Source organism: Rhinatrema bivittatum, chromosome 11, assembly GCF_901001135.1.
Source record: "Rhinatrema bivittatum chromosome 11, aRhiBiv1.1, whole genome shotgun sequence".
Classification (NCBI taxonomy): Eukaryota; Metazoa; Chordata; class Amphibia; order Gymnophiona; family Rhinatrematidae; genus Rhinatrema; species Rhinatrema bivittatum.
Genome location: NC_042625.1, coordinates 90,116,811 through 90,142,706, shown reverse-complemented (window position 1 = coordinate 90,142,706; position 25,896 = coordinate 90,116,811). Strand labels below are relative to the sequence as shown.

General features: G+C 45.8%; 1 protein-coding gene across 6 annotated transcripts; it reads right to left on the bottom strand.

Moving 5' to 3' along the window:
* Window positions 1-11,966: 11,966 nt before the first annotated feature.
* On the bottom strand, window positions 11,967-24,633 carry PAFAH2 (platelet activating factor acetylhydrolase 2). Of its 6 annotated transcripts, none has more exons than XR_003851915.1 (11): window positions 24,100-24,122; window positions 22,341-22,454; window positions 21,628-21,778; window positions 20,406-20,502; window positions 18,567-18,635; window positions 17,600-17,741; window positions 17,164-17,277; window positions 16,438-16,529; window positions 15,171-15,341; window positions 13,299-13,505; window positions 11,967-12,676 (listed from the first exon to the last, which is right to left on the bottom strand). XR_003851915.1 is itself a non-coding variant. In XM_029571101.1 (11 exons), exons 2-11 carry the CDS (start codon window positions 22,428-22,430, stop codon window positions 12,582-12,584), a joined length of 1,170 nt encoding a protein of 389 aa, XP_029426961.1. In that variant the 5' UTR covers window positions 22,431-22,454; window positions 24,503-24,633; the 3' UTR covers window positions 11,967-12,581. The 6 variants fall into 6 exon arrangements, 5 of the variants coding, with proteins under 5 accessions (XP_029426961.1, XP_029426960.1, XP_029426959.1 ...); XM_029571101.1 differs by lacking the exon at window positions 24,100-24,122 and adding an exon at window positions 24,503-24,633 and having other exon boundaries at window positions 13,299-13,447; XM_029571100.1 differs by lacking the exon at window positions 24,100-24,122 and adding an exon at window positions 24,444-24,565 and having other exon boundaries at window positions 13,299-13,447.
* Window positions 24,634-25,896: the final 1,263 nt, after the last annotated feature.

Genomic DNA, 25,896 nt, shown 5'->3' with positions numbered 1-25,896 from the left:
AAATAGTTGTAGACCCATGAGGGTCAGGGTGTTAAACCCCCTACCCAATATTCTACAGGTTCTCAATCTCAGCCTAAGGACAAAAAAGGCTCAATCCTGAAGCCGTGGCTCACACCTTACATTTGATCTCTGCCAAAAGGCCAAGAAGTTACAGTTTGTTGTACAGCAACAAAATAAAACAGCCATATCTAGGCAATGAGATGAGGGGAGAGCTCATGTTGCTGGACAGAAAGGGGCAAGATCTAATTTCTGCAGGCACCAGTGAAATAAGGGTGACTACTGAAATAAAATCTCTTCTTATGTTAGCTGCATGGTGTATTAAAGCACAATGCACGGTCTTGAAGAAAGTGGCATGGTAGCCATGCTAGTCCACTTAAATACACAGAAATAAAGGTAGAGGATGCCTTTTTACTGGGCTTTTATGTGCTGTCTTGAAGCGCAGTCAATATTTTTAATAGGCTTGCATACTTCTTTTGCCTTCCTCAGTACACAAATACAGCCTCAATCGACAATGGTTTTCCTTTAAGCTTGGATTGGTGGCTCTCCTACCAGAACAGATGGCCAGACCCCAGGGAAGATCACATTTCTGTTTTTAAGAGGAACATGCAAGACACCTTAATGCAACCACATCTTGTCCAGATGTATCTTACTTCACAATAAACCGGGGGCAGAGCCAGAACTTAATTTTTTTTTTTTTTTTTTTTGTGGGCAGTGGGAGAGCCCAAGATTAACATGGGTGGGCACTGTGGCCATCCCATTCTGTGTAAGGTTGCCAACTGGCTCCAGATTTTCAGGATGAGTTGATCCAGTCCTGGTTCCCCGCTCGCATGCAGGTACTTGTAGTCTTGCTTTTCTTAGGGAATTCAATAGATAAATCAGAATAAATCCCAGCATGTGGTGGGATAAAACCAGGACTGGATCATCCTGACTTGAACATTTGGAGCCAGTTGGCAACCCTAATTCCATCCCACCTGTATCCCTTACTCCTCATGTGGATCCTCTTGGCAGGGACTATAAAACTTTTCATGTCTGGCAATACTGTATCTCTGCTGTTTCTCACATTCCCTCTGTGGTCAAGGCCACTCCATTATACAAGTGTTAATCTCTCAGGCTGCTAATGAGCAATTACGTAAATAGGCTTCCACCCAACCCAGGTATTACTGAATTTAGAAAGGGCTGAGAGAAGATGGGATAAATAATTACCAGCCAAAAGTAAACAAAGACCTTGATGGCCTCAAACTCTCACACCCTAGACCAGGGGATTGGTGTTTCCCATTCAGATTAGCCTCCTTAAAGGTACAGGAGATCATGGACTGACAGTTGATTCCCAATGCCTCCAGATCCTCTAACTCCACCTTTACAGGGCTAATGCAGCTAGGACCCGACCCTGCTGCTAGATGTGAGGGCTTCAGCCAAAGGTGAGGGTGCCCAGGCACACCCACGGCTGTGCCTCTGGCTAGCACTAATAGTGTCTCATGGACTTAACCTTTCAAGCATCACTGGCCACGCATGCACCAATGAGTCTACCTCACTTTCAAAAAGCATGCGCTATAATCAAGCATGAGAACATTGTTTCCACTTAAATTGTCTCCCATCCCAATCCACAGGGATGCTCCGTTACTTTATTCATTTTTTTCCAGGATGTTTTTCAAAAGTCAGAGATATGTGGGGCTTGGATGTGTCAACATCAATCATGTCCACCCGCGTAACCTCAATTTCTGTGCAAACTAAATCCTGTTTCCTCTGGCACTGAGCCTATCCCAGAGGAAATGGGCTGCAGACTTGCCAGCAAAGGCTGGGTGGGTTCATCATCACGTCGACAGCGACACAAATCTAGGGCAATGTTTTCAAAGTTGTATCTACAGTTTAGTTTTTAAAGCTCAGGACGGGGGGAATCTACTTATAGTTATGGAATATTTCCATAAAAAATATCTTGGGAGCTTTATCAGAAAACTGCGCAATCTGTGCACTGTAAAAATGGTACAGCAAGAGGCAGCGGCCGCAGTGATGATGGTATTCCTCGTTGTTTTTTAAACATGTTGAGTACCGTGGCATCTGACTGGTTTATGTTCTACTGGGCGACTCTTTCAAGGGCTGACATCATTAGACACTGCCTGTCAGGGATGATGTCACTTCCTGAATTTCAGTGAGTCTTCTCTCCAGAGTCACTTTAAGGCAAAAGGTGACAGAATCTCTGCATGACTCAGATGATATCGGGCAAAAGATGGCTCACGTGCCTTGATGCAAGTGACAGCTGTGATATCTTATTCTCTTCTGAGATGGCAAAAAAACCTTCCTTTTCCGACTCTGCAGTTCCCTCCTGTTCCTTTGTACTTCCAGCTCAGTCGGAACTAGGGCTGGGGTCTGGCACCACCAGCTTTCATTCCCACCTATCCGGGGATTTTTCCCCTCCATAGTTTACATGCTCTCAATATACCTCGTCTGGTCACTGCAGTTACGGACCTGGGCTGGGGGCCATGCACTAGGGCTCCTGGAACCCTGCAGTCACAGGCTCTAAATCCAGCCACTAGATGTCACCCTTGAGCAACGATCACAAGTCAACCTTCTTCCCACTCCAGCTGACCTGGGGACCTGAAAATGACTCGGGGACCTTCTGGATGGCAATGCAGAGCCAGCCCAAGATACATACTTTGAATCCTACTGGATATTACCAACATACCTTTTTGATTGCCATTACCAGTCATGCTGCACAGAAGTGAAATAGCATTATTCATCTGGATTAGCCTTATTTTATACTCTGTGGAGGGGGTCACACGCCCTTTCTCGTCATGTCCCACAGAGTAGCAAATGATAGGTCTTTTCCCTGATCACAGTTTGCGGAGTCCACATCAATAAAGCATGATGGGAGGAAGCTTTGGGATGTTACAGAAAGTCTGTGGGGATCCATGTGCTCCAGGGCAAGATAAAAGACTCATGAAATTAATATCTCCCTACTTTCCAAATCTCTGTAAACCGTACAAGAGTCATTAATGATGATGTAATGTCTTTACTGTTCTGCTTATTAGACTAATTTGAGGGTGGGGGTATGTGAGAATACTGTGCAAAAATTAAATACAGGTTTGCCACACTGTCAGGCTGATGTGATACTGTGCGCGCAGGCTAGCTCACAGGTTAACCGGCAATTGGATGTGTGTTTTGGACGCACGTCCAAAACTCCTTATGCAATAAGGGAATTAGTGTGCCAAACCAGCGTGTAGCTAATAGCACTCATCACATGCAAATGCCATGTTGATGAGGCTATTAGCTAGCTCCCCCTTATGTAAAAAATAAATGTGCGCCTGGGGGGACCAAGATGGCTGCTGTATAGACTACATGCTAGCGTCTCGGCTCCTCGGAGGATCTCTGATTTAAGCCTATTTCAACAAATTTCTTTTTCCTTTCTGGAACTAACATGCCGCATACTAAAAGAAAGGCAAAAATCAAAGAAAATATTACCTCAACGCCGATTCTTGATCCACGACAACCGAGGATCGAGTCCCTGTTAGCGGGACCCATTCATCTATTGCTGGAGGGAGGAGCCGCTAGAGGACCCAGCGAAGAGCAGACACTGTGCCTCCAGGCAGAGGAGACATCCCTCAGCCCCGGTGTGCCAACGACTCCCAAATCGCCCTGAGTCCTCGAGAAAAACGGAGGATGTGGTGAACGAGCTAAAGGAGAGAAAATCTGCCTCTGAGGACCACGAGGCCCCGAGAAGAATCAGCAAAAAGCCATTTACTTCGGTGAGCTCGGTATTTCAGAGCTCCACGGGCTCGATGGTAGAGGAGCAGCTCGGTAACTGAGGGATTGACCCGGTGGAGTTAGGAAAAAGAGGTCCAGAGATAAAGGTAATATGTAATCAACCTTTGATAAAGCCTTCAAAGATTACATTGCAAGAAATATGGAGTGTTCTTACATCTATGGACAAATCTATTGGTGCATTAACTATCTTGGTGAAAGAAAGCATGAATAAGGTACAGAGTCTGGAAAGTAAAGTTATATCCGTTGAAACAACAGTAAAAGGAATGGAAGTTAAAATTGAAAATTTGAAAGAGGTACGAAATAATTTGATTAAATCAGAAAATTTACATAATAAGAAAATGGAAAATATAGAAAACGAAATGAGGAGATCTAACTTGAGAATAATGAATTTTCCAAAGTAAAAAATGGCTTCTCCCCAGGGCTTATTTAACATTTACCTAATGAATGTTTTGAAATTTCCTGAACAAGCTTGTCCCTGCAATATCAAGAATATTCTATATACCACCAGTTAAAGATGAAAAAAATGATTTACAAATTCAACTAAATGAATCCTTGGTAAATTTAACTGCAATTCTGGAGATGTCTCAAGATACGATCATAGATTCAGGAGCCTCTCTTCTGGTAACGTTTACCTTTACTTGGGAGAGAGGTTCGGTGTTAAGACTGGCCTTTCCAAATCAGTCACAGGAATTCTATGGACAGCAAGTTCGAGTATTCCCAGATAACACGAAAGCCACCCAAGAAAGAAGGAAAAGGATTTTGGCAATGAGGAATGAGGCAGTATCGAGAGGGGCTAGATACCATTTGCGTTTTCCATGTAAATGTATAATCGTGTACCAGAATTCTAAATATATATTTACAGAACCAGATCAATTGCGTTTATATCTGGACTCGCACTTCTAATATGACTCTGTCAGGAGATTGGCAAATGATGTAATGTAGGGGTATATATTATACAGTATTTGAATGTTAAATTTTCTTATTATGTCTGCTTTTTTGACATCTTGGTCTCCTATTGTTCTGATAATATTTCAGACCATTTTTCAATGCTGGAAAAAAAAAGTTCTTTATAGACTTTTTGATTTACTATGTCATGAGTCTGACACATTGCCGAACAGTAGTTCTATTGTTAATTTGGAAATTCAATAAAAATAAATAAATAAATGTGCCCCTAACTTGCACATTTTTACCCTCAAAATTTAACACCAGCCCCGGAGCCCCAAAAGTTTACAGAAAATACTGCTTTTCTGTGGCTCCTCCGACCTAATATTGTGGTGAGGAACCACAGAAAGCAGCAATATGAAAAATTAAAAAAAAAAAAGTCTTGCCGGTGGTCAAGTTAGGGAAAACGGACACTCAATTTACGAGCATCCATTATCCTAGCCCGTGCACAGCTACTTCTCCTGGACGCACGATGCTATGGATGTGCTGGGGCCGCACAAATGTATCCCTAGCATGTCATTTTTAGTGCGGCGGCTCATTTACAGGAGAGGAGATTGTGCGTATGTTAAAAAAAAAACACACACACATTTTTAGTGCATTGGTATTGCAACGGCCTGCAAGTATTTTCCTTTCTAGGTGCACCTAAAAATATTTCCTTGCCTCCCCCATCCAACTATTGTCCCGGGCGGAAACAACACCAAAGAGCTCTCTGCTGAAATCCTTGCAACACCTGGAAATTACAGAGCGTTCTTTAAGAGGCTGAAACGCATCCACGGGCATGTTAGAGCCCAGATTACCTTGTGCCTTTTGCGTGTCGGAAAGCCGTCATTAATAACCTGGTTCCAGTAATCTTAACCTCTTTCTGCCGCCAATCCCAAGCATTAAGGAAAAACAACATAAGAAAGAACAGCTTTCATTTCTCGCTGCACTGCAGTATTTATTCAAAATCACTAAATTATTGCTTCATGGGCACACTGGACCCTAAATCCTGGCCCCAGTGCCTCGGTTTCCAAGAAGAGGCTGCATTACAGGCACCGGCGTGTACTGAAATCCATGCCACAAACAGTAGTTCTCAGAGCCACCGAGTACCATAAAGTTTTCTTACTGTGCACACTATTCTCCAAGTCTTTTGACTTATTTATTAAAGCAGGTGCCTCTTATCGGGGACGCCTTACTCGTCAGCAAGGTTGGATTAGTTGGCCCTGGTATCTGACTGTCCCTCCATGCACCTTGATGATAGCTATAGAAACTTTCACCCCTTACCCTAAAGCAGTCCCGGGCCAGGGCTGCTCTCATCAAACCACCCCTCTCCCCCCCCCCCCCCCTTCTTGGCCTTTGTGCTTGCAGACGGACCCAAAAGAGCAGTATGGTACCCCCTCTGCCGTCCCATGCAATAGTCAAGGCTTGAAAGATACAAAAATCTGCTCGGCTTAGCAGGGCTTAATTCTCCAAAGCAAACCCAGTTTAAAAAATGCTGCCTTAATGTCTGATTTCACGTGGCCACAGAGAGAAGGATCTGAGTCTAGCAGGACTCACTTGCGATGTGAAGGGAATTTGATGACCCTCAAAATCAAAAGTAGTGTAGGGACACTCTTGGACGAGGATGGCTGAAGAATGATGACCTCGGTCTTTTGCAAGTTCATAGCCAGTTTGCTGCCTCCCTGCTGAAAGGCAGATAAGAAACTAAATTAAACCTAAGCTGTCCAAGTCTGCGTACTGCGAACATCCTGCACCAAGACCAGCAAGTGATCCACAACTTGGAACCACAAAGCATGGCTGGCAAGGTTGATCCCTGACGGACTCCAGTGGGCACTGAATACTGATTTGAGGCTGTACACATGTAACGTGATTTCAACAGATCAACCATGGCTCTAACCAAATGTGCGAGGGAGAAAAGCATGAATGGCGTAAGCACAGTAGGCAGGCACACATGGGCAGGCTGGGTGGAACAAATGGTCCTTTCCTGCCGACATCTCTGCTTCCAGGTTACAGTTCATAGCCCAGAAGAAATCCACATGCTTCACAAATGCATGTAAAATATATTTTTATTTATGGGTGGAACAGATGCTCCAGATGTTTAAGTATTTAGTATAAGCAACAGCAGGAATATTAAGTTGTAGAGTATCTGATGATGGCTTAAGCCTAGTGTCTAGCCAGCGACTACTCCAGTCCAGACTTAAGTGCCTTAGATTGAATTGTTTAAAAGAATGCTTACTCCTGGCTCAGCTGTGGAAAAAGCACATTCTGAGCTGATCATGGCTCTGGGGGCCAGGGGTGTTCATTCTTATTATTCGGGAGTATTTTTCCCCATTACATCCTCCCATCCCCTCCTTTCCTGAGCTGAGAAACACAGAGTGGCTTCCTTGCAAGAGCAGTCCAAGTGCGCTCTATGCCAGCCAGCAGGGGTCACTACCGCTTGACATCCTAGTCTCCCTCCCAGGGTCTTATGTAATCTGCTCCCAGTGTCCCCAGTCAGCCTGAGGAGCAGGCGATGGGTCTGCTGCTGGCCCAACCCTATGTTAAACAGGATTTTGATTTAAAAAATGTCAAATTAATGCTTAATGTTGCTTCCAGCTGTTTTGGATTGACTGTAACTGTCACACAGTGAATTCGTGATTTCATCGACTTCTCTGAAAGCTATCTTTGTCCACTGGCTTTGCAACACTAATCAAAATGGACTGGATCAGCTGAGCTGCTGCCCCATTGCATTCAGAGTCCAGGACAACACTTGGATTTCTAAAAGGAAGATAAAGATACTTAATTAAAACGGGTCGCCCATAATAGGAAGCTCTTTGGAAAAGGGGGGTGACTCTTCTTTGACATCCTGGGCACATCTGCTCCTTTAAAAGTCACTTTATTCATGCTACTGCACAATCAGAAGTGCTTACAAGCCTGGGCCTTTCTTGGTCTGACTTCATCAGACAATTAACAATATTTTTGGCAGATGAGGTCAGCTGCCAAATCATCCTGCCAAGCTATGTACTTCACACAGCCCATGACCCACGTCAGCAGTACCTTCCACTTTCTAGTTTGCATTCATGGTAATGTACTAGATAATAGGCTATGCATTCATTTCTTCTGTTTTGATGTGTATGCGTGTAACCAGCCCACTTTCTAGTGCACGCAAAAAAATGCAGAGTATGCGTGCATTTTTAATAATGGGATACACACATACTGTCCATTTTCCCACGTGTACTAGAAAGTCCAGTGCCTGGACGGCATGAATTTTCGCAAAGGGTTTCGGGGGAAATGGAGCAACATTGTTATTATTGCCCACATATGTAGTCGAGCAAACTTGAAGAGCGAGATAGTGCAGAAAGCCAAGAGATGATTTATCCTTATGACCCATCATTAAATGGTTTTACTGCTCTTCCTCCAATCTGACGTGCTTTTCTGGAGTCAATCTTTTACCAAAAACACCACTTCTGAAAGTATTACCCAAGTCCTGCACTATTTATAAAAGCTGCACTGCTGAGGCAGATAATATGAAACATAGGACACGATGGCAGATAAAGCCATACAGCTCATCCACACCTCCTGCTCAGCTTTAGTGTCTCTGCCTCTCCCTCGGAGATCATCTGTGCTTGTCCCATGCTCTCTTGGATTTGGATACGGTCCTTGTCTCCACCACCTCAACAGGGAGGCTATTCTATGTGTCCACTGCTTTCTGTAAAGAAATATTTCCTTAGATTACCCACTTCCACTCTCATCCCAGAGCTTCCTGTGCATTAATACCCTGGAGATATTTAAATGCCAAAAAGGAGAATATAAATAAAAATAAATAGATCATATCTCCCATTTTCCTTTTTTCCTCCAGGGTATGTATCCTTAGGTCTTTTAAGTCTATCCCCATATGCTTTATGGTGAAGAACTATTCCTATAGAGCCCATGCAGCTGTTACCACTGATTTTGGCCAGTGTGAACTCAGTCAGCAAATATCACGTCACAGAGCCCATCATCAACATATTTCTAAAGCAAATTTAAACTCATCACCTGAGGGTTTCATGTCTTAGCAACCAGTGCTATACAATGCACTCATCAGCATTATGGTAGATAAAGCTTTCTGTTCTCTGTGGAATAGGCCTTTGATATTTCAGAGCTACTTGATGATCCCTATGAGTCAAGAATCAGATGCCCCAGTAGAACGATCTCTAAGATACAGTCTCCCATCTCAGCAGGCCATCACTTAAATATCTTATAGCCCAGAAGGACCATCTCTCAGAAGCACTCTTTTCTCAGGTATCTTACAGCTCAGAAGAACTGCCTCTCAGCTTCTCAAAATAAACATCACCTTCATCTAAACAAGTCCTAGGATTTTAATAATTTAGAAATCTATATGCAGTCACCTCTGCGGTATAACAACTGGCAATATATTCCTAGTTCCTGAACTGCTTTAAAGGTTATAGACAGAGGGGGCTTTAAAAGAAATGCTGGTATTATTATGCCTGCTCAGTTCCAGCAGGGCAAATGAGATTAAGTGACTGTCCAAGGTGAATCTACACTTACTTTCAAGGACTTCTCCTGCCATAGCTCAAGGTCTCTGATTACTGTGCCCACTCTCTCAGATATCCTGGCATACCTCTCTCTCAGTCTCATAGCCTGCACTACCCTCACTCTGGGACTGAAAAACCAAGTGCCTTACAATGAGATCCAAAACTGAAATAATCATTCAGATGAATTTTCATGAGGTTTTCCAAACGAGAGGAAGGCGTATACAGCAAATCACTCCCTCAAAGAAGTATTTCAATCTGATAAACTCAGAATGTTTGAGCTTGGTGTGTGCCATGCGGATCCTTGCTCTTGCTCCCCTGGACCCTATCAGTCCTGTGGGAGTTCAGTGCATGGCATTTGGAAGAAAGCCTCAGTATAACTGGGCACTTACAGGAGCTTCTTTCTTCTTCAGGCATCCTCATACTGCTTTGACCTGGTTGGCTCTCTGATTTGGCTGTGCCGAAATCCCCCTTCAAAATATGCTATAAAGCTTCTAGGGTAAAGAAAAACTGAACATAAGAACATAAGAAATTGCCATTCTGGGTCAGACCAAGAGTCCATCAGGCCAATGATTCCAACAGTGGCCAATCCAGGCTACAACTACCTGCAAGTAACATTTTTTATTTATTTAGATTTATATTCCGCTTTTCACACTTTTTTCAGCACTTCAAAGTAGATTACATTCAAAGTGGATTCCCTGTCCCCAGAGGGCTTACAATCTAAGTTTGTACCTGAGGCAATGGAGGGTAAAGTGACTTGCCCAAGGTCACAAAGAGCAACAGTGGGACCTAAACACTAAATAGATCCAATGCTGATGCCAGTAATAGCAGTAGCTATTCCCTAAGTCAACTTGATTAATAGTAGTTTATTGACTTCTCCTCCAAGAACTTATCCCAAACCTTTTTGAAACCCAGCTACACTAACTGCACTAACCACATCCTCTGGCAACAAATTCCAGAGTTTAATTGTGCATTGAGTGAAAAAAATAATTTGCTCAGATTAGTTTTAAATGTGCTACTTGCTAACTTCATAGGGTGCCCCCTAGTCCTTCTATTATCTGAGAGTAATTAACAGATTCACATTTACCCGTTCTAGACCTCTCATGATTTTAAACACCTCTATCATATCCCCCCCTCAGCCGTCTCTTCTCCAAGCTGAACAGCCCTAACCTCTTTAGTCTTTCCTCATAGGGGAGCTGTTCCATTCCCCTTATCATTTTGGTTGCCCTTCTCTGTACCTTCTCCATCGCAACTATATCTTTTTTGAGATGTGACCAGAATTGTACACAGTATTCAAGGTGCGGTCTCACCATGGAGCGATACAGAGGCATTATGACATTTTCCGTTTTATTCACCATTCCCTTTCTAATAATTCCCAACATTCTGTTTGCTTTTTTGATTGCCGCAGCACACTGCACCGACGATTTCAATGTGTTATCCACTATGACGCCTAGATCTCTTTCTTGGGTTGTAGCACCTAATATGGAACCTAACATTGTGTAACTATAGCATGGGTTATTTTTCCCTATATGCATCACTTTGCATGAGTCCATATTAAATTTCATCTGCTATTTGGATGCCCAATCTTCCAGTCTCACAAGTCCTCCTACAATTTATCACAATCTGCTTGTGATTTAACTATTCTGAATAATTTTGTATCATCCGCAAATTTGATTACCTCACTCGTCGTGTTCCCTTCCAGATCATTTATAAATATATTAAAAAGCACTGGTCCAAGCCACAGATCCCTGAGGCACTCCACTGTTTACCCTTTTCCACTGAGAAAATTGACCATTTAATCTCTGTTTCATGTTTTTTAACCAGTTTGTAATCCACGAAAGGACATTGCCTCCTATCCCATGACTTTTTAGTTTTCTTAGAAGCCTCTCATGAGGGACTGTCAAACGCCTTCTGAAAATCCAAATACACTACATCTACCGGTTCACCTTTATCCACATGTTTATTAACCCCTTCAGAAAAAGAAGCAGATTTGTGAGGCAAGACTTGCCTTGGGTAAATCCATGTTGACTGTGTTCCATTAAACCATGTCTTTCTATATGCTCTACGATTTTGATCTTTAGAATAGTTTCTACTATTTTTCCCAGCACTGAAGTCAGGCTCATTGGTCTATAGTTTCCCAGATCACCCCTGGAGCCCTTTTTAAATATTGGGGTTACATTAGCCACCCTCCAGTCTTCAGGTACAATGGATGATTTTAACGATAGTTTACAAATTTTAACTACATTTTACCCTAGGATGCATACCATCCGGTCCAGGTGATTTGCTACTCTTTAGTTTGTCAATCTGGCCTACTACATCTTCCAGGTTCAGTGATTTGGTTCAGTTCAAGTGACCATCTCCAGAACCGGTATCTCCCCAACATCCTTCTTAGTAAACACAGAAACAAAGAATTCATTTAGTTTTTCTGCAATGGCCTTATCTTCCCTAACAGCCCCTTTAACCCCTCGGTCATCTAACGGTCCAACCGACTCCCTCACAGGTTTCTTGCTTCGGATATAATTTTAAAAGTTTTTATTATGAGCATTTGCCTCTATGGCCAACTTCATTTCAAATTCTCTCTTAACTTGAAAATGCTTATGCTTTTTCCTATTTTCTTCAGATGGATCCTACTTCCAATTTTTGAAGGATTTTTTTTGGCTAAAAAAGCCTTTTAGCCATGCTTAGCTCAGGTCACTGCTGTTTCTGAAAATTTAGAGAAAATATGAGCTTAAATAAAGACAGCCCTATTTAATAAATACTGCAGAGCCAGAGAAAATAGTTTCAGAGATTTAATGGATTTTAAAATATATTTATATATAGATTATATGAGTGCAGTACCATCTGAGCCTGCTACTTCAGTTCCATCCTTGGCCAGATCAGATGATTGAAATGTGCACTCTTTGGCCAGCTCCATTCAATGGTTAAAGTTTGCAACCTCTAACCAGCTCCAATGGCTTAAGTGTGTTCTCTTTGGCCAGCTCCAGTGGCTCGTGTCTGCACTCTCTAGCCAGTTGAGACTGCTCGCGCATGCGATCTCTGGCTAACTTAGACAGTGATGCATGCATTATTCTGGCTCCATCAACAGGACTGAATGCCGTCCAGTCAGCTCCTACAGCAAGGTCTGTGCTGTCCTGGTTGCTCTGACTGTAGGAGTGTGCGCTTTCTTGCCAGTTCCAACAGCTAAGCATACACTCTCTGGACAGCTGTAGTAAGCAGTGTGAGCTCTCATCCACTTCAAATGGCTGAAGTACACACCCAGGGCTTTAATACTCAATTACAGATGAATTTACAGGCTGAATTATTGGCTGAAGGATAAGAGCTCATGGTCACTCTTCCCAGCAGACTGCTCAACATCCCTATGCTCATTGGGCATCTCTGACTTCTGATCAGCTAAAGGCTGGACTGAAGGAAAGGAGCATCTGGAATGACATGGATGCCAATGCCTTCAAGCAGGTCACTCCACTGGTGAAACTCTTCTTTCAGATCTAAAGGGACAGAGACTAAGAGCAGGTTAGGAGACCACAGCTCTGCCAACTAACATTGCACCAAGTTGATAGGTGAAACAGATTTACTAGAAATCAGAATGTTCTATGACTGCAGCATCCCGCCTTCTGTTTCACTTTGGCTGCACTCAAAACGTGTGACGAACTCAGGGAAGCCAGAAGATTACAGAAGAGACACCATGTGAACTTGGGTCAGGCAAGCCTCAAGTGACTGGGAGAAAAATGTGCTTAAGGTACGGGGTGCAAAAGAATCCATACACTTTGCTGCTAGGTGGATTAATCAAAACAGCCCCCATGGTGATTATCTAAGTAATACAAAATCTGCCACAGGACAAAGAGTGGCTTCAAGTGGATTCAGATTTGATAAAACTAAGCAAGCATCAGTCTCTCCATTTGCAACTGGAAAAGTATTTGCTCAATCCCACCTTGCACCCGCCTCCATTACAGTTTTGACTCCCCACTCTTAAGAACACCATCCTTTTTCTTCCAGATATTTTAAGTCATGCAAAGCTGCTCCCAGGTGATCTACCTGTCCCCTGGGAACATGTTATCCTAGACAGCCTGGTCCAGCTTCAGCTTTGTACAGGTTTAAAGGCCCCCTTACCAAGGTGTTTCTGAAGGAATGCCAGGGATGCTCGGTTGGTGATCTCCAGACCCACGTACGGGTCTATGGTGCCCCTTGTTTCAAAGACCTTGCTTAGTATAGCCCCCACCAGAAAGGTGAAGTCGGTCTGACTTTGATGCACCGAGCCTCTGGGAGAAGCAAAGAGAAGCCAATGGTTTGTAAACATGAAAGACAGGAGCCTGTTCACTGCAGGGACACAAAAACATTTTCCTACATAAATCATGTGCAGCAATTCCCTTCAATTAAATTTACATGTTTTGTACAGAAATGCTAGTCCTTGGACTAATTAGATGAGCTCCCTGAACTGCTAAAGTTACCTTCATTCACTAATGCTGGATGCTCTGACAGCCTGGTTATCTTCTTTTGGACGGAAATAAATGTGTAATGCTCCGCTGACCACGGTAGTCGCGCTGCGATCCGCATCCGCTTCTCTTCCAGGCCCTCCATGTTGCGCCGACGCTCCTGCTGCTCCCTAGGCACACGCGCGTGACCAAAAAACCCCCCCGGGCGGGAAGGACGTGCGGCACACCAGGATAGTGTCACCAAGGCTGGGACAGGTAAACCTCGGTGATGCTGCAGCCAGACGCCTCCGCAGCGGGTCCTCCTGATATTACTGGTGTTTGCTGCTCTTCCTTCCTGCCCTGCTCTGTGCCTCCCTCCTCGCCCTCTTTCCAGTTATTACCTTGTCCTTGCCTTGTGTCTCTGTTCCCTGGCTCGCTCCTGTCCTAGCCCCTCTGACTGATCTCTCGTCGCCTTGACCCTTTCTGGACACCGTCTCTGCCTGATCAACGCCGTCTGATCGCTGCCTGTCCCAGCTCTTGGACCGCTCTCTTGCTGTGGCTGTCGCCTGAGCCCTGCCGGCCTCGGAACCCAGAGGCTCGGCCTCTGCTCGGTTCCAGCCAGTGGTGGGTCTGCCCTGAAGTCAGCGTGGACCCAGCCCCTGCCCACGTGCGGGGTAGTACCAATCAGGCCACAGCTCAAAGGCCTCACACACTCCAGGACAAAATGTTTCTACTTCCGTGTTATAGAACATTGGCTTTCAGGGTCCTGCAGGTTTCCTTCTTGATAATGTTAGTAAAAGCCTTAGCAAACAGTGGTGATTGGCTGGTGAGCATCCTTCAAAGAGTTATGGGGCAGCTGGATGTTGAGGAAAGGTCCAGGGCCAGTTTGGGGGTGCAGGAAGGAAAGGCAAGCAGAACAATTGCCTGTGACTCCGGTACCACAAGGGACGTCCTTGGTAAAGCTAAGTGGTGAAGTCATGTCATTGTGAAAGAGCTTCAAGGCGTCTGGTCCTTGACGGGCCCCACTCCTTAGCTTCTGACCTAGACTCCTGTGTATCTAGCACTGGCTCTAGTCTGTACCAGTTGGCTCAGTGGTGAGAAGTGGAATCCAGTGTACAAGTGACTATCTGGGTGATCCTGAGGATGTTCTCATGGACAAAGCGACAGCAAACACCTAGGCAATACCAATAGTGCGTCTGATATTAGACGATTTTAATAAATGCGGATGAAACCGTGCATGGATGGTTAAGAGTTACTGAGAACAGACATGGAGAGTCCATTCTTGTGGGTCTGGTCAGGCCATATTTTGGAAGAGAGACTTGGCATGTCTGTCCACCGGCAGGCATTGAGTGTCTCTGTTTTACAAAAGCATGGCAAGTCAACACTTCCAGGTGAAGACTAGAGATGCAGAGCAGATATGAAGAGTCCACATTTGCAGAGAGAGAGACAGACAGACCAGGGCAGAGACTCCAGATTTACAGACAGAAGCATTTGACATAGAAAGGCAGAGATCAGGCTTGTGGTGTCTAAATCTTCTGAAAGGGAGAGGGATGGAATGAGCCTTACTTACAGGATGGTGATTATTTTGGTCTGGTTGTTTCTGGCGCTGAGCCGCTTCATTTTGGTCACGCTGGTAACAGTCTGGAAGCTCTCTGTGTTAATAAATAACACGGGTTTCCTCATCTTGCAGTAGAGATCATCCCTCACTGGGAACATCCAAGCATCAAGGGCCACGGCACACCTAGAGAAGGAAAGAGCAGCTGCTCACCTCAGGTCTTGGGCAGAGTGCACAGAGGTTGGTTATCAACATGTGGGCCCCTGGACGATTTGCAGGTGGGGCAGAAGATGTCAAGCGCAACGGGATTCTTACTGCCCAGCAAAGGCCTCAGCCTGTTGACATTTTCCACCTGTAAAGCCAGTTATCCACCCTGACTGTGATATCACACAGAATTCTGAGCAGTTCCAGTTGTATTGCATTACCTCCCGATACAAGCAAACGAAGAGAAAGAAATCGGAGACGTGTGACGCGGAACGATCCGACAGTGCACTGGAGTTTGCTGATTTTGTCATTGCTTTTGAGAGCGTTGCAAGCAAAGGGTCAAATTTGAAACATTAATACATAATCAGCCTAATTACAGGGTGCAGAAACATCTGGAAATGGGCGGAGGAGATGTTGCCTTTATATCGTGTGCGCCAACTTGCACAGATTGGCGGCCACCGATAAAACCCTCGCATCAGCGGCCACGGGTGGCTGAATGTTAGGACAACAGCTTCACTAAGTTTTGGCAGCTGTTTTGTGTTATTGCAAAGTTTGGCAGCGGGACAGGGGAGGAGGCCTTGGGTGCTGGATTACGCATGGAACTCGCGAGGACAAGGTCTGGAAGGGTCCTACCGGCCGAGGTGGCGAAAGCCAGCACTGGAACAGAATCTGCACAGGCTTGGGACAGATATGGAGGGCGGGGGAAAGGAACAGGGTTGAGAGGTTGAGGGTAAGAGACGCTGGGAGAAGCCGGTATTGATTTATCTACGGGATTTTCTATGCTCATCTAGCCAAAGCGGTGCTGACCCAGAGAGGAAGACGACCGTGCAAGACTGGATGGGCCGCTGAACGTGGTCTGAATGAGATGCAATCTCAAACTAAGGGCGGGAGGTCATAGGACAAAGGAGAGGAAGGGGAGGTATTGAGAAGCAGAAATCCTGCAATGATGACTTAAGAAAACATTTTTATCTTTATAATCACTATAATAAGGTAGAAAACTTGGGAAATCCTGGAGGCCCTGCACGTTGGCTTTGTGCCGAGAGTCTTATATGGGGGACTAAGCCCCATCAATACTCACTTAAACAGGTCATCTTTTATTAAGGTCAGCAGGGCGGTGGCGCCGCCAAAAGAGTGTCCCATTACGGCAACTTTATCCAGATCAACGCTGTTCTGTAAAGAAGATGAAACATTTGGAGGAGGCCGACAGTCTTCCCGACTCGCTCCGTGTGGGAAAGGATGGTGACCAGGCCGCTTGTGCAGAGCGCGGCCTTCCCAGCCCGTCTGCTCCCTCGTCGCCACAGAAAACCATAGGCAAAAATTTCCATTTCACGGCCACAGCTACATTTACCCTCTCTCCGTGCCAACTAAGGCTAAGTTTCGCTGCAGCCTCATCAAACTAAAATGTACAAACGTATCGCCTGTTTCAGCTGGCAGCACAGCACTGCCTTATGTGCCTACCCTCACCCCCTAACTTTGCTCCGTCCTACCTCCATCTCACGGTCACGCTAAGCAAGCCAGACCCTCGGCTAGTTGGAGGGGGGCTGCAGGAAGCCATTAAGAACTGCCCACGCAGCACGCCTCAGTGAAAATCAGCGACACTGTAATAAAACAGGCCTCCCGCCCCCGGTTGGCACATCCGCCAAGCCAGGCCCTCTCCTGACAGAGATGTCGGCAACCTCAGGGAAGTGCAAGCAAATTCGCCTTTCAGTACAATCACATTTTCAGCGCAAACGCGGGTCATGTTTTCTCGGTTTATTACATACCCCACTAACTGCTCTTTGTATTGGAGACAGGTTTGGAATACCTTCAGCTCGGAGAGCTCAAAGCCCGTCTGTAAGATGTTTGTGACTGCTTTGCCGCTGTTGACATCTCGCATGAGACTGAGGGCTCGGACACACTCGTTGGCCCTTTGATGAACCTGCAAACAAGACAGCGAGTTGATTTTACCTCTGGGCATCGCAGATGTAAACACAAGGCTTTCTGCCAGAGAAAGCTTTCTGAAAAAAAAAAAAAGATATTTCCGGCTTACACGCTCAGTCACAAAATAAATGAACCATAGGAGACACAGTAAAAGCGCGCACGGGTTAAACCAAACATCAAGCCCACGTCTGAATACGGATCAGCGAGCAAAGCTGGGGACCCGTGGGTCTATCCCAGCCACGGCCCATCCTCGCTCAGCCTGACCCACCACTTCTGCCATGGCCACTGGGTGCCCTCCCAGCTCCCTCGCTGCAAAGTACCTGGGATTTTCGCAGGTGAAACTCTTTTTGCCCTGCTTGCACCTTTTGGAAAGCGAGCCACTCCTCCTCCAAGGGGGCTTTAGGACAATCACCCCCGAGTGAATCTGCCTTGTAAAAATAGGTAGCGGAGGCTGAACGGTCTCTAGAGGAAGGAGATAATGAGCTTAGCATGCAGCTGAAGAGAAAAGAATCCAAAACAAGGGTGCAAAGCCTGCCGGGGTGAAAGAGAGCAAGCAACGTTGACTGACCCTTTCAGACACTTACCTCTGGAAAGTTTCATTGCTGAACTTTTAGATTCAATGCTACTGAGAAGAACCTCGTTCCATGGCAGGGCTACTGCCCATATCAACCTTCCTGCTTCTTTTACCTGGTATGAGGTCCAAGCCCCGAGTTGGCCCTTGAGTTGCTTAGATGGTATTTTCCTACTCTGCATACACCAGTCTGGTGCCCTGCAAGGCCCCGATAGAAATCAGTACAGCAGCACCCCTAATTTATTTAAATTCGTAATGAGGAAAGTGGTTAAGTACCATAGGAGGAGCTTTCAAAAAATCTAAATACTAGTATAGCCTTAAGAATGGAATAAAAAGGAGAAAAACAGAACGAGGGATCCTGTTTAATTGCTAACAGAATTATGCAAACTGATTTACCTAAGATTGCTGCCTGAGCTCAAAGACTGTCAAAATGAATTGCCAGACTTGGTTCAGAGCCAAGATGAACAGATCACCAGAAAGGCATTGCAGCTGGCAGACAGGCCACAGACTTACCCTCTCCAGGCAGAAGCTTTGTGCATGTTGTAAAGGAATTTGATGCTCAGTGTAGCTCTCTCAGCGGTCACCAGAATTATAATGGGCTTCAAAATAGCTCTTCCTCCAACAGAACGTATCCCTGAATCTCTGGCCCTACTCCTTAGCATTTTGCAGAAAATCGTGGGCAGGGGGCCTCACATCATCAGGGCTTCTGTGCTTACCTGTGCTCCACTGCCACCACCAGAAATCCACGCGATGCCATCTCCATGCAAACCGAGGAGTACAACGTTCTAGAAATACAAGGGCAAGTTCTTAGGCCGTAAGCTCTTTGGGGCTGGAACTGTAGTGAACACTTGCGCCTGTCTGCAGCACCCTGGCCCTCCTGTCATGGCACTTCTGCTCTCTGCCATGTAACATACTGCTTTGTGTCTCATGTTCAGAGTAGGTGGTACTTCTCTGTAAGCAGAGGCGTGCAGTGCTGTGCCCGGGAATTCAGAGGTGTCGAGATTCTAGCTGACAACTGCTGACCCGTCTCCTCGGGGGGGGGGGGGTCAGTAAAGATTTTTTTTTTTAATGTGGAACATGGTTGCATTGATTGGTTCAGGGGTTCTGTTTTTCCTTTCTCTGGACCATCATAATGTATAATTGCTCAGATGTGGGTAGTGTGTTCTCTTTTGCCAGCCAAACAACATGAAAATGAAGCATGGATATCCATCAAGTGGATTTCTAAGGATCACAATGTGGGAGGCAGAAAAGTGCCCAACAAAATAGCTTAAGGACCGCCCCTCGTCACTTGTTTTAGTGCCCTTGCTCATTAACCCATCGCGGCCCGCCCAACGAGCAATGCCCTCTGCCTGATATTCTGCGAGCAGCAGGCCTCATGCAGGTTTAGCTTATAAGAATGGTTACAGGGATTTAGAAGTAGCAAAATGCAGAAAAAAAATCAGCAAAGGCTCAACTCAATGAATCAATTTAAATGGCTGTGGCGACGTGGACGGGGTAGCCCTGGTTACTTATAACTTTAACATCAATCAACAAGCTTGCGCAGATGTAGAGGGCCGTGATGGGACTAGGATTGAGAGGCTGGGAAACGGTATGAGCAGGGGGCACCGACGAGCATTGGTTTCAGTATGGGAATTTATCTGCTTATGTACCCAAAGCGAGAGAAAACCAGAGAGGAACATTTGTTCTTTATCTGCCATCAGTTACCACGAAAGGTCTTTCACTCAATCTAACCCCCTGGGGGTCACCTTGGGTAGCAAACACTCCTTAGTACTTAGGAGCTGCTGTAAGCTTAGGTGCCGATGCAATATAGCGTGCTCAGCCTAGCGCAGAGCCTGATGCGCGATTTGGATGCGCTGGAATAACTCCTGTTGCAGTAATGGGATTATCGCGTCCATAACGCGAATCGAAGCAAGCGCGCAGCTCATAGCACTCATCACATGTAAATACCATGTAGATAAGGCTAGCGGCCATTACCCCCGATTATAAAAATCGCCATGCGCCTAACTCGCACATTGTAACACAGCGAATTTACGCCTGCCCTGGAGCAAAAACAAAAAAACACTACTTTTCTGTGCTTCCTTCTACTTGGTATCGTTGCAATACTAAGTAGGAGAACCACAAAAAGCAGCACCATGCAAAATTCAAAGGCTGCCTGAAACAAAAAATCATTTCTGGACGCACAATGCACACGCCGCAGGCCACATATACTGTGAGCATGTAATGCGATGGTCAATTAGCTGCTGCGGGATAAAACGGATGCTCGCATTGAGCGTCCGTCTTCATAACCTGCACGCGGTCACATCTCCTGGGGGCCCGCTGCCAAGGGCGCGCTAGGGACGCACAACTTCCCCATGCGCCTCCTTTTTAGCGTGGCAGTTCATTAGCATACTTCATCACGCGCCCAGGAGAGGTGGATGGGCGTGCGTGAGGAAAAGGGGCGCTCAATACGAGCACCCATTTTTTAGCGTTTTTATATTGCATTGGCCCCTTAATGTTTAAGTGCACTCTTCAAATACAATTAGGAAAGGCCAGACTCACCCTCCTAGGCCTCTTACCGGAAGGCTCCTAGGCCATGAGAGAAGATAATCAGGGGGTACTTGGAGCAAGTAGGTTTAAAAGGCCCATTCCAGCTGACTGGCACTTTACAGGAGCCTGTGTAAGAAAGCAATGAGATTCCTGAGCGATTATCTTGAGGGGAAGGCCAAGAAGCTGGGGCACAGTTAAAGTGGGCAAGCAGTGTGGGGCCCGGCTGAGTTACTCACAGATGCATGGACTCTAGGGATGTGAATCGTGTGCCCGACTGTCTTAACGATCGGGTTCGGCTGGAGGGAGAAATAAATCTGATCTGTGGAGATGTGAATCGGAATCGGTTCCGATCTCCCGCTCTCGGGCCGTCGGCTGCCACTCATAAAGATGGCGCCGATGGCCCTTTGCCCTTACCATGTGACAGGGTATCCGTGCCATTGGCCGGCCCCTGTCACATGGTAGGAGCACTGGATGGCCGGCGCCATCTTTAAAGGTGCTCCTACCATATGACAGGGGCCAGCCAATGGCACAGATACCCTGTCACATGGTAAGGGCAAAGGGCCATCGGCGCCATCTTTATGAGTGGCAGCCGACGGCCCGAGAACGGGAGATCGCTTCCGGGACCACCACTGGACCACCAGGTAATTTTAAAATGTTTTGGGGGGATCGGGAGGGTGGGGGAAGCTAAGGGGTCATTTTTAAAGGGTCGGGTGGGTTTTTTTTTTTATCGGGCCATCTGCACCATTTTTGAGTGGCAGCCAAAATGGCGCCGATGGCCCGAGAGCGGGAGATTGGTCCCCGCGACCCCACTGGACCACCAGTTACTCGTAAAAGGTTTTGGGGGGGTTCGGGAGTGTGGGGGAAGGTAAGGGATTAGTTTTATAGGGTCGGGTGGGTTTAGGGGTTGTTTTGGTGTGCCAGTTTTCCCGCCCTCCCCCCAAATAACTCCCGTTAGTGGACACTAACGGGAGTAACGATTTTTCACGATAAATCGGGAAAATTTCTATTGTATCGCGCACTCTAACGATTTTTGACGATTTAAAAAATATCGGACGATTTTTTTAAATCGTCAGAAAACGATTCACATCCCTAATGGACTCAGTACGGGTCATTAACACTGTTTCCACTGGCACTCAATCAACTGGAACGTGTGATCTTTATGGCTAATAGTATTATGGATGCCAGTGACCTCCTCTTCTGGCTCCACCGCTAAACCCGTCAGTGTCGAACCTAGTCGGGACGGGCTCTTACCATAGGCCATGCTCAGCAATGCAGTCCACCACTTGCTGTTCAAGTTGAGATATTCGGCAAGTCCGCGGCAGTACTGGTAATGTGGAATCCAGAGCGGCTGCTCGGTGATTTCATGAGGAAGACAGGGGTAGTATAGCCTGAAGAAACAGCTCTGCACAAGAGAAAGACAAGGTCTTACTTAAAATCACTCCAGAGGGCAAACACGGCTCAAGCCACCGGGATATCTTTGTCACCTTGAGCAGGAGCCCATTCTATTTCGTTAAAAAAAGATCTTCAGTGCAATGCGCTAAAAAGCTGCAGATTTTAAGCATGGTTCATATAACAAACAAAATTCCTGAAATGTCTTCTCTCCATGAAGCAGTCTCTTATGCGTATGTGTACTGCACTGCATGTGTCTACTAGTGTTATAGAAATAGTTTAGCAGTAGTAGTAAATCTCAGTGAAACCTCAGAAACTGATAGCGATTCATGTTGGCATCTGCATTAGGCCCGTATCACAGGAACCTATTGTAGCCGTGTATGAACAGATCGGAAACGTTCACTGTTTGAATGCCTTGTGTATACAGTCAGATGTTACACCCGAGGGACCTCTTTATCAGTGCTTCTGAACGCAATCTTCCAAGCCACATTTAAAACACCATAATCCCCCCCCCCCCCCCCCCCCCAAGTCAGTTATATGGGCAGGATACAGGAAGAAAGTAAAGACCTCAGTACCTTTTGTTTAAGGCCCACCATCACATCAGTGCAGGCTACCTGGTGGGGTCCTGTCCCAGCAGGCAGCCCCAGCGACTGCCCGCTCCCCATGGGCTCCTCAAAGTGCCAGCTCTCCTTCAAAAGCAAAAGAGGACAGAAAGCGGTGTCGAATGTTTGCAAAGCAGTCTTTCTCAATTCATCTGCGATGCTTACTTCCTCCTTCCACTTCCTGTTGACTAAACGTCACTTATTGGTTCCAAATCTTACGAGTTGAGGCAGTCTTAGAATATGGGCACTCCTGCTAGTCACTAAACTTTAAAGGTAGCAACACTCATCACTTTCTTATTAGAATTATGTCTACTACATATTGTTAGGATTTTAAATCTCCCGCTCGACAACCTCAACCAAACAGGGAAGGATCCACCAGGACCCAAAAACTTCTGGGAGGAAGGCTCACAAAAATTAAAGAACTCTCCAGACTGAAGAACTGCAGGTTTTGCACCAACCACCATCTGCTGGAGACAGAGAAATACAGGTCGATACTGAGGAAGTGCAGGTGGCACCAGTGCTTGTCAAGCAGTGTCAGTAAAACTTTCTCTGTCTCCATCTGCTGGCAGGGATGCATAAACCCAGGAGTCTGGATGGATCCAGGTACATACAGGGAATTTAAATCTCCCGCTTTTAGGCACTAATAAAATCAAATATACCTCATTGTCTGGTATATATAATGCAAATAAACATGTCACTAGTGAGGTGCTGTACATATTTACACCTATTTTCATACTACATATCCTGAAAGGCCACTTAAGATTTCAGAGTATCAGTAATTGTTTACAAATTTGGAAAAGTTGTATCCTTGGACTTTAAAAAATATTAATTTCACAGATGCTCTATAGATTTCCTGATTTTAAAGCACCAAGGCTTCATACTTCTGCAGGGCTAGATTTCTTAATGGTTCAATTTTAAGAGGAAAAAAAGGGGTTTTCTATTCCTTGCTTAATTCATTGTACTAATATATTACATGCCTTTTATCAGCCACCAATGCAGAGTGTATACAAGAGGTGTGCATAGTTTGTGTACGCAAATATTGTCACCGATGACACTTCATAAATATATAAGAAAAGAACACAAAAGTGGCACATAGAGGTCCTCAAGTATTTCTGTGAATGGCACAGCATTTAGATTAGATTTTCATGGTGTCAGTAGCAAGTATACTGTGTAAGCAAACATGTCGTTCTATCTTTTTAGCAGGGGGTTTAATTCTCATGCTGTGACAACGGTCATTAACATCATCGTGTCCCCAGTCATTACTGACTTGGGCATCCCTGTATGTACCAGAAAAGCAGTTTAGAAATATTTAAATAAAATCAATTCCCCAATGAGGGTCAGTGGCAGGACCTCTTTAATACTATCCCCCCCCCTCCCTCCTCCCAAAAATAGTGGACAGGTTCTCAATCTGAATGCTCAGCTCATGGCTCAGAGTGCGCCATGCAACCACCAGTTGCACATTCGATAGCTTTGAGGTCTCATAGCCTCCCCACATCAACATGTTCATTGCATTTACGCTTTCTTTGTAAAGCGGTCAATAAAGCCGTAAATAAATAAACGGACTTGCATCGTGAACAAGAACGTTTTGATAGGGATCAGGTCAGTTTTGTAAACTTGAAGGGCGCCATCTCCCCTCTGAACAGGGAGAGCTGTCAACTCTATGCCAGAAAACCAACTACTGTGAGGGTAGGAAACGCCTGCCAGCCAGGCCCGTCCAGACGGCTCATGTCACCTCCCGCTGCAGACCCCACCCGGCCATCTCGCCCTCCGGTGACATCTTTATGCGAGGGCGACTGCCTCACCGCTCCCCGCACGCTCAGATCTCCCTGCATTCATCACACAGTTCCCAGCTCCACCCTGCTGCGTGCTTAGCGTTCCCTTTAATTTCATTTGATTGATGCCTCGAGTCGGCTGCTCAGCCCTCTGAAAGGCAGGGAGCGGATCAGCGATTTGCCCGCTGGCCTGAAGTTAAGACTCGGTCCCGGGCTCTAAACTCGCCGAGACTGAGAAATGCGACTTTACCCGCCGCCCCCGACCATCCACGGTACCCAGGCCCGTCCTCAAACCCGGAAATACCCTCTCGGTCTCAAATACTGCAGCTCCCTCCCAGCGGCCGTAGCATCACGGGCACCTGCCTGCACTACAGCTCCCAGCGTCCATAGCGTCACGGGCGCCTCTCAGCACTACAGCTCCCAGCGTCCGTGGCCACGCGGGTATTAGTCAGTATTACAGCGACCACTGGTTCTGTGGGTTCTACGCTCTTCTCGGGGGGGGGGGGGGGCTCTATAATTTGCAGCCGGAAGGGCAGTTTCTTGGTTCCTCGGTCTCGAAGGATGAGGCCGCCTTGCGACCGAGAATGCGCATTGAGTTTCTGCTTCACTGAGCCCTTGCCTTGGAGCGCCTTCTAGTGGTTCGTGTTTGTAATGACGCCAGTAATTAACGCCTTGAAGAGCTGTACAAAACAAACCCTTGTTCACAACTTGTCAATGTACGAGATGCTATATAACATCATTTGTTGCAAATTTAGTAACGTATAACAATAATAACATTATTTGCATAATCTCAGCAATGTACAAAGCACTGTAGAACATAATTCCCATTGTTCAGTCACTCAGTGAGGATTGGACAGAGCTATAATAATGAATGTCTTTTCAGGCTTACCACTTTTCCGTGCTCTAACCACTAACTACACCGCTGAAGACTAAAAGTATGATTTCACAACACTCCCTCTGTTATTTGATCCAAAAATAAGTCTTTTGCATTTTTAATTATTGTTTTCCTCTTCCACAAAAGTCTCCTTCCTGTTCCTTAGCAGATTCCTTAGCAGTGTTTCCAGACTGCAGTAGGACAGTTTCCCCAAAGAATAAGGGAAAGTGTTCTGTGCATTTTAGAAAAAATTCAATACCAGAAGTGGGAGGACAGCAGCTACACTGACAACTGGCTATGGAAGCATGCAATAAATGCGAATTAAATTCGGTTTGATAGTACAAAACTGCATGATGGAGTTTATTCTACTGTAGTCTCTGTAAAGCTTGTCTGCCTGTTGCGACCAAATGAAAGCCTTCAGTCCTAACATACAGCCCGATACAGTACAGTGCGCTGTTAGCCCGCGTTTGGCCGCGTGTTTTCGACGTGCTATTTTTACCCCTAACATGCAAATGCAAGTTATTCCCGTGCGATACAGAAAGTAAAATGTGCAGCCAAGCCGCACATTTTACTTTCAGAAATTAACGCCTGCCCAAAGGCTGGCGTTAATTTCTGCCGGCACTGGGAAGGTGTACAGAAAAGCAGAAAAAAAATGCTTTTCTGTACACCCTCCGACTTAATATCATAGCGATATTAAGTCGGAGGCCCCAAAATTAAAATAAATAAATAAATTTTAAATCGGCCGGTGGCCCGCGGGTTGAAAGACGGATGCTCAATTATGCCGGCGTCCATTTTCCAAACCCGTGGCTGTCAGCAGGTTTGGTAAAATTGAGCGTCGGCTGTCAGACCCGCTGACAGCCGCCACTCCTGTCAAAAAACACGT

Excerpts from the sequence above, each read along its gene's own strand:
- PAFAH2 (XM_029571098.1), bottom strand. The coding sequence starts at position 24,199 with ATGCAGGGAGATCTGAGCGTGCGGGGAGCG. Across the intron at positions 22,455-24,169 it reads ATCTGAGCGTGCGGGGAGCG|GAGAGCTGGCACTTTGAGGA; the intron begins GTGAGGCAGTCG and ends TTGCTTTTGAAG. Across the intron at positions 16,530-17,163 it reads TTGAGCTCTCCGAGCTGAAG|AACAGCGTTGATCTGGATAA; the intron begins GTATTCCAAACC and ends TCTTCTTTACAG.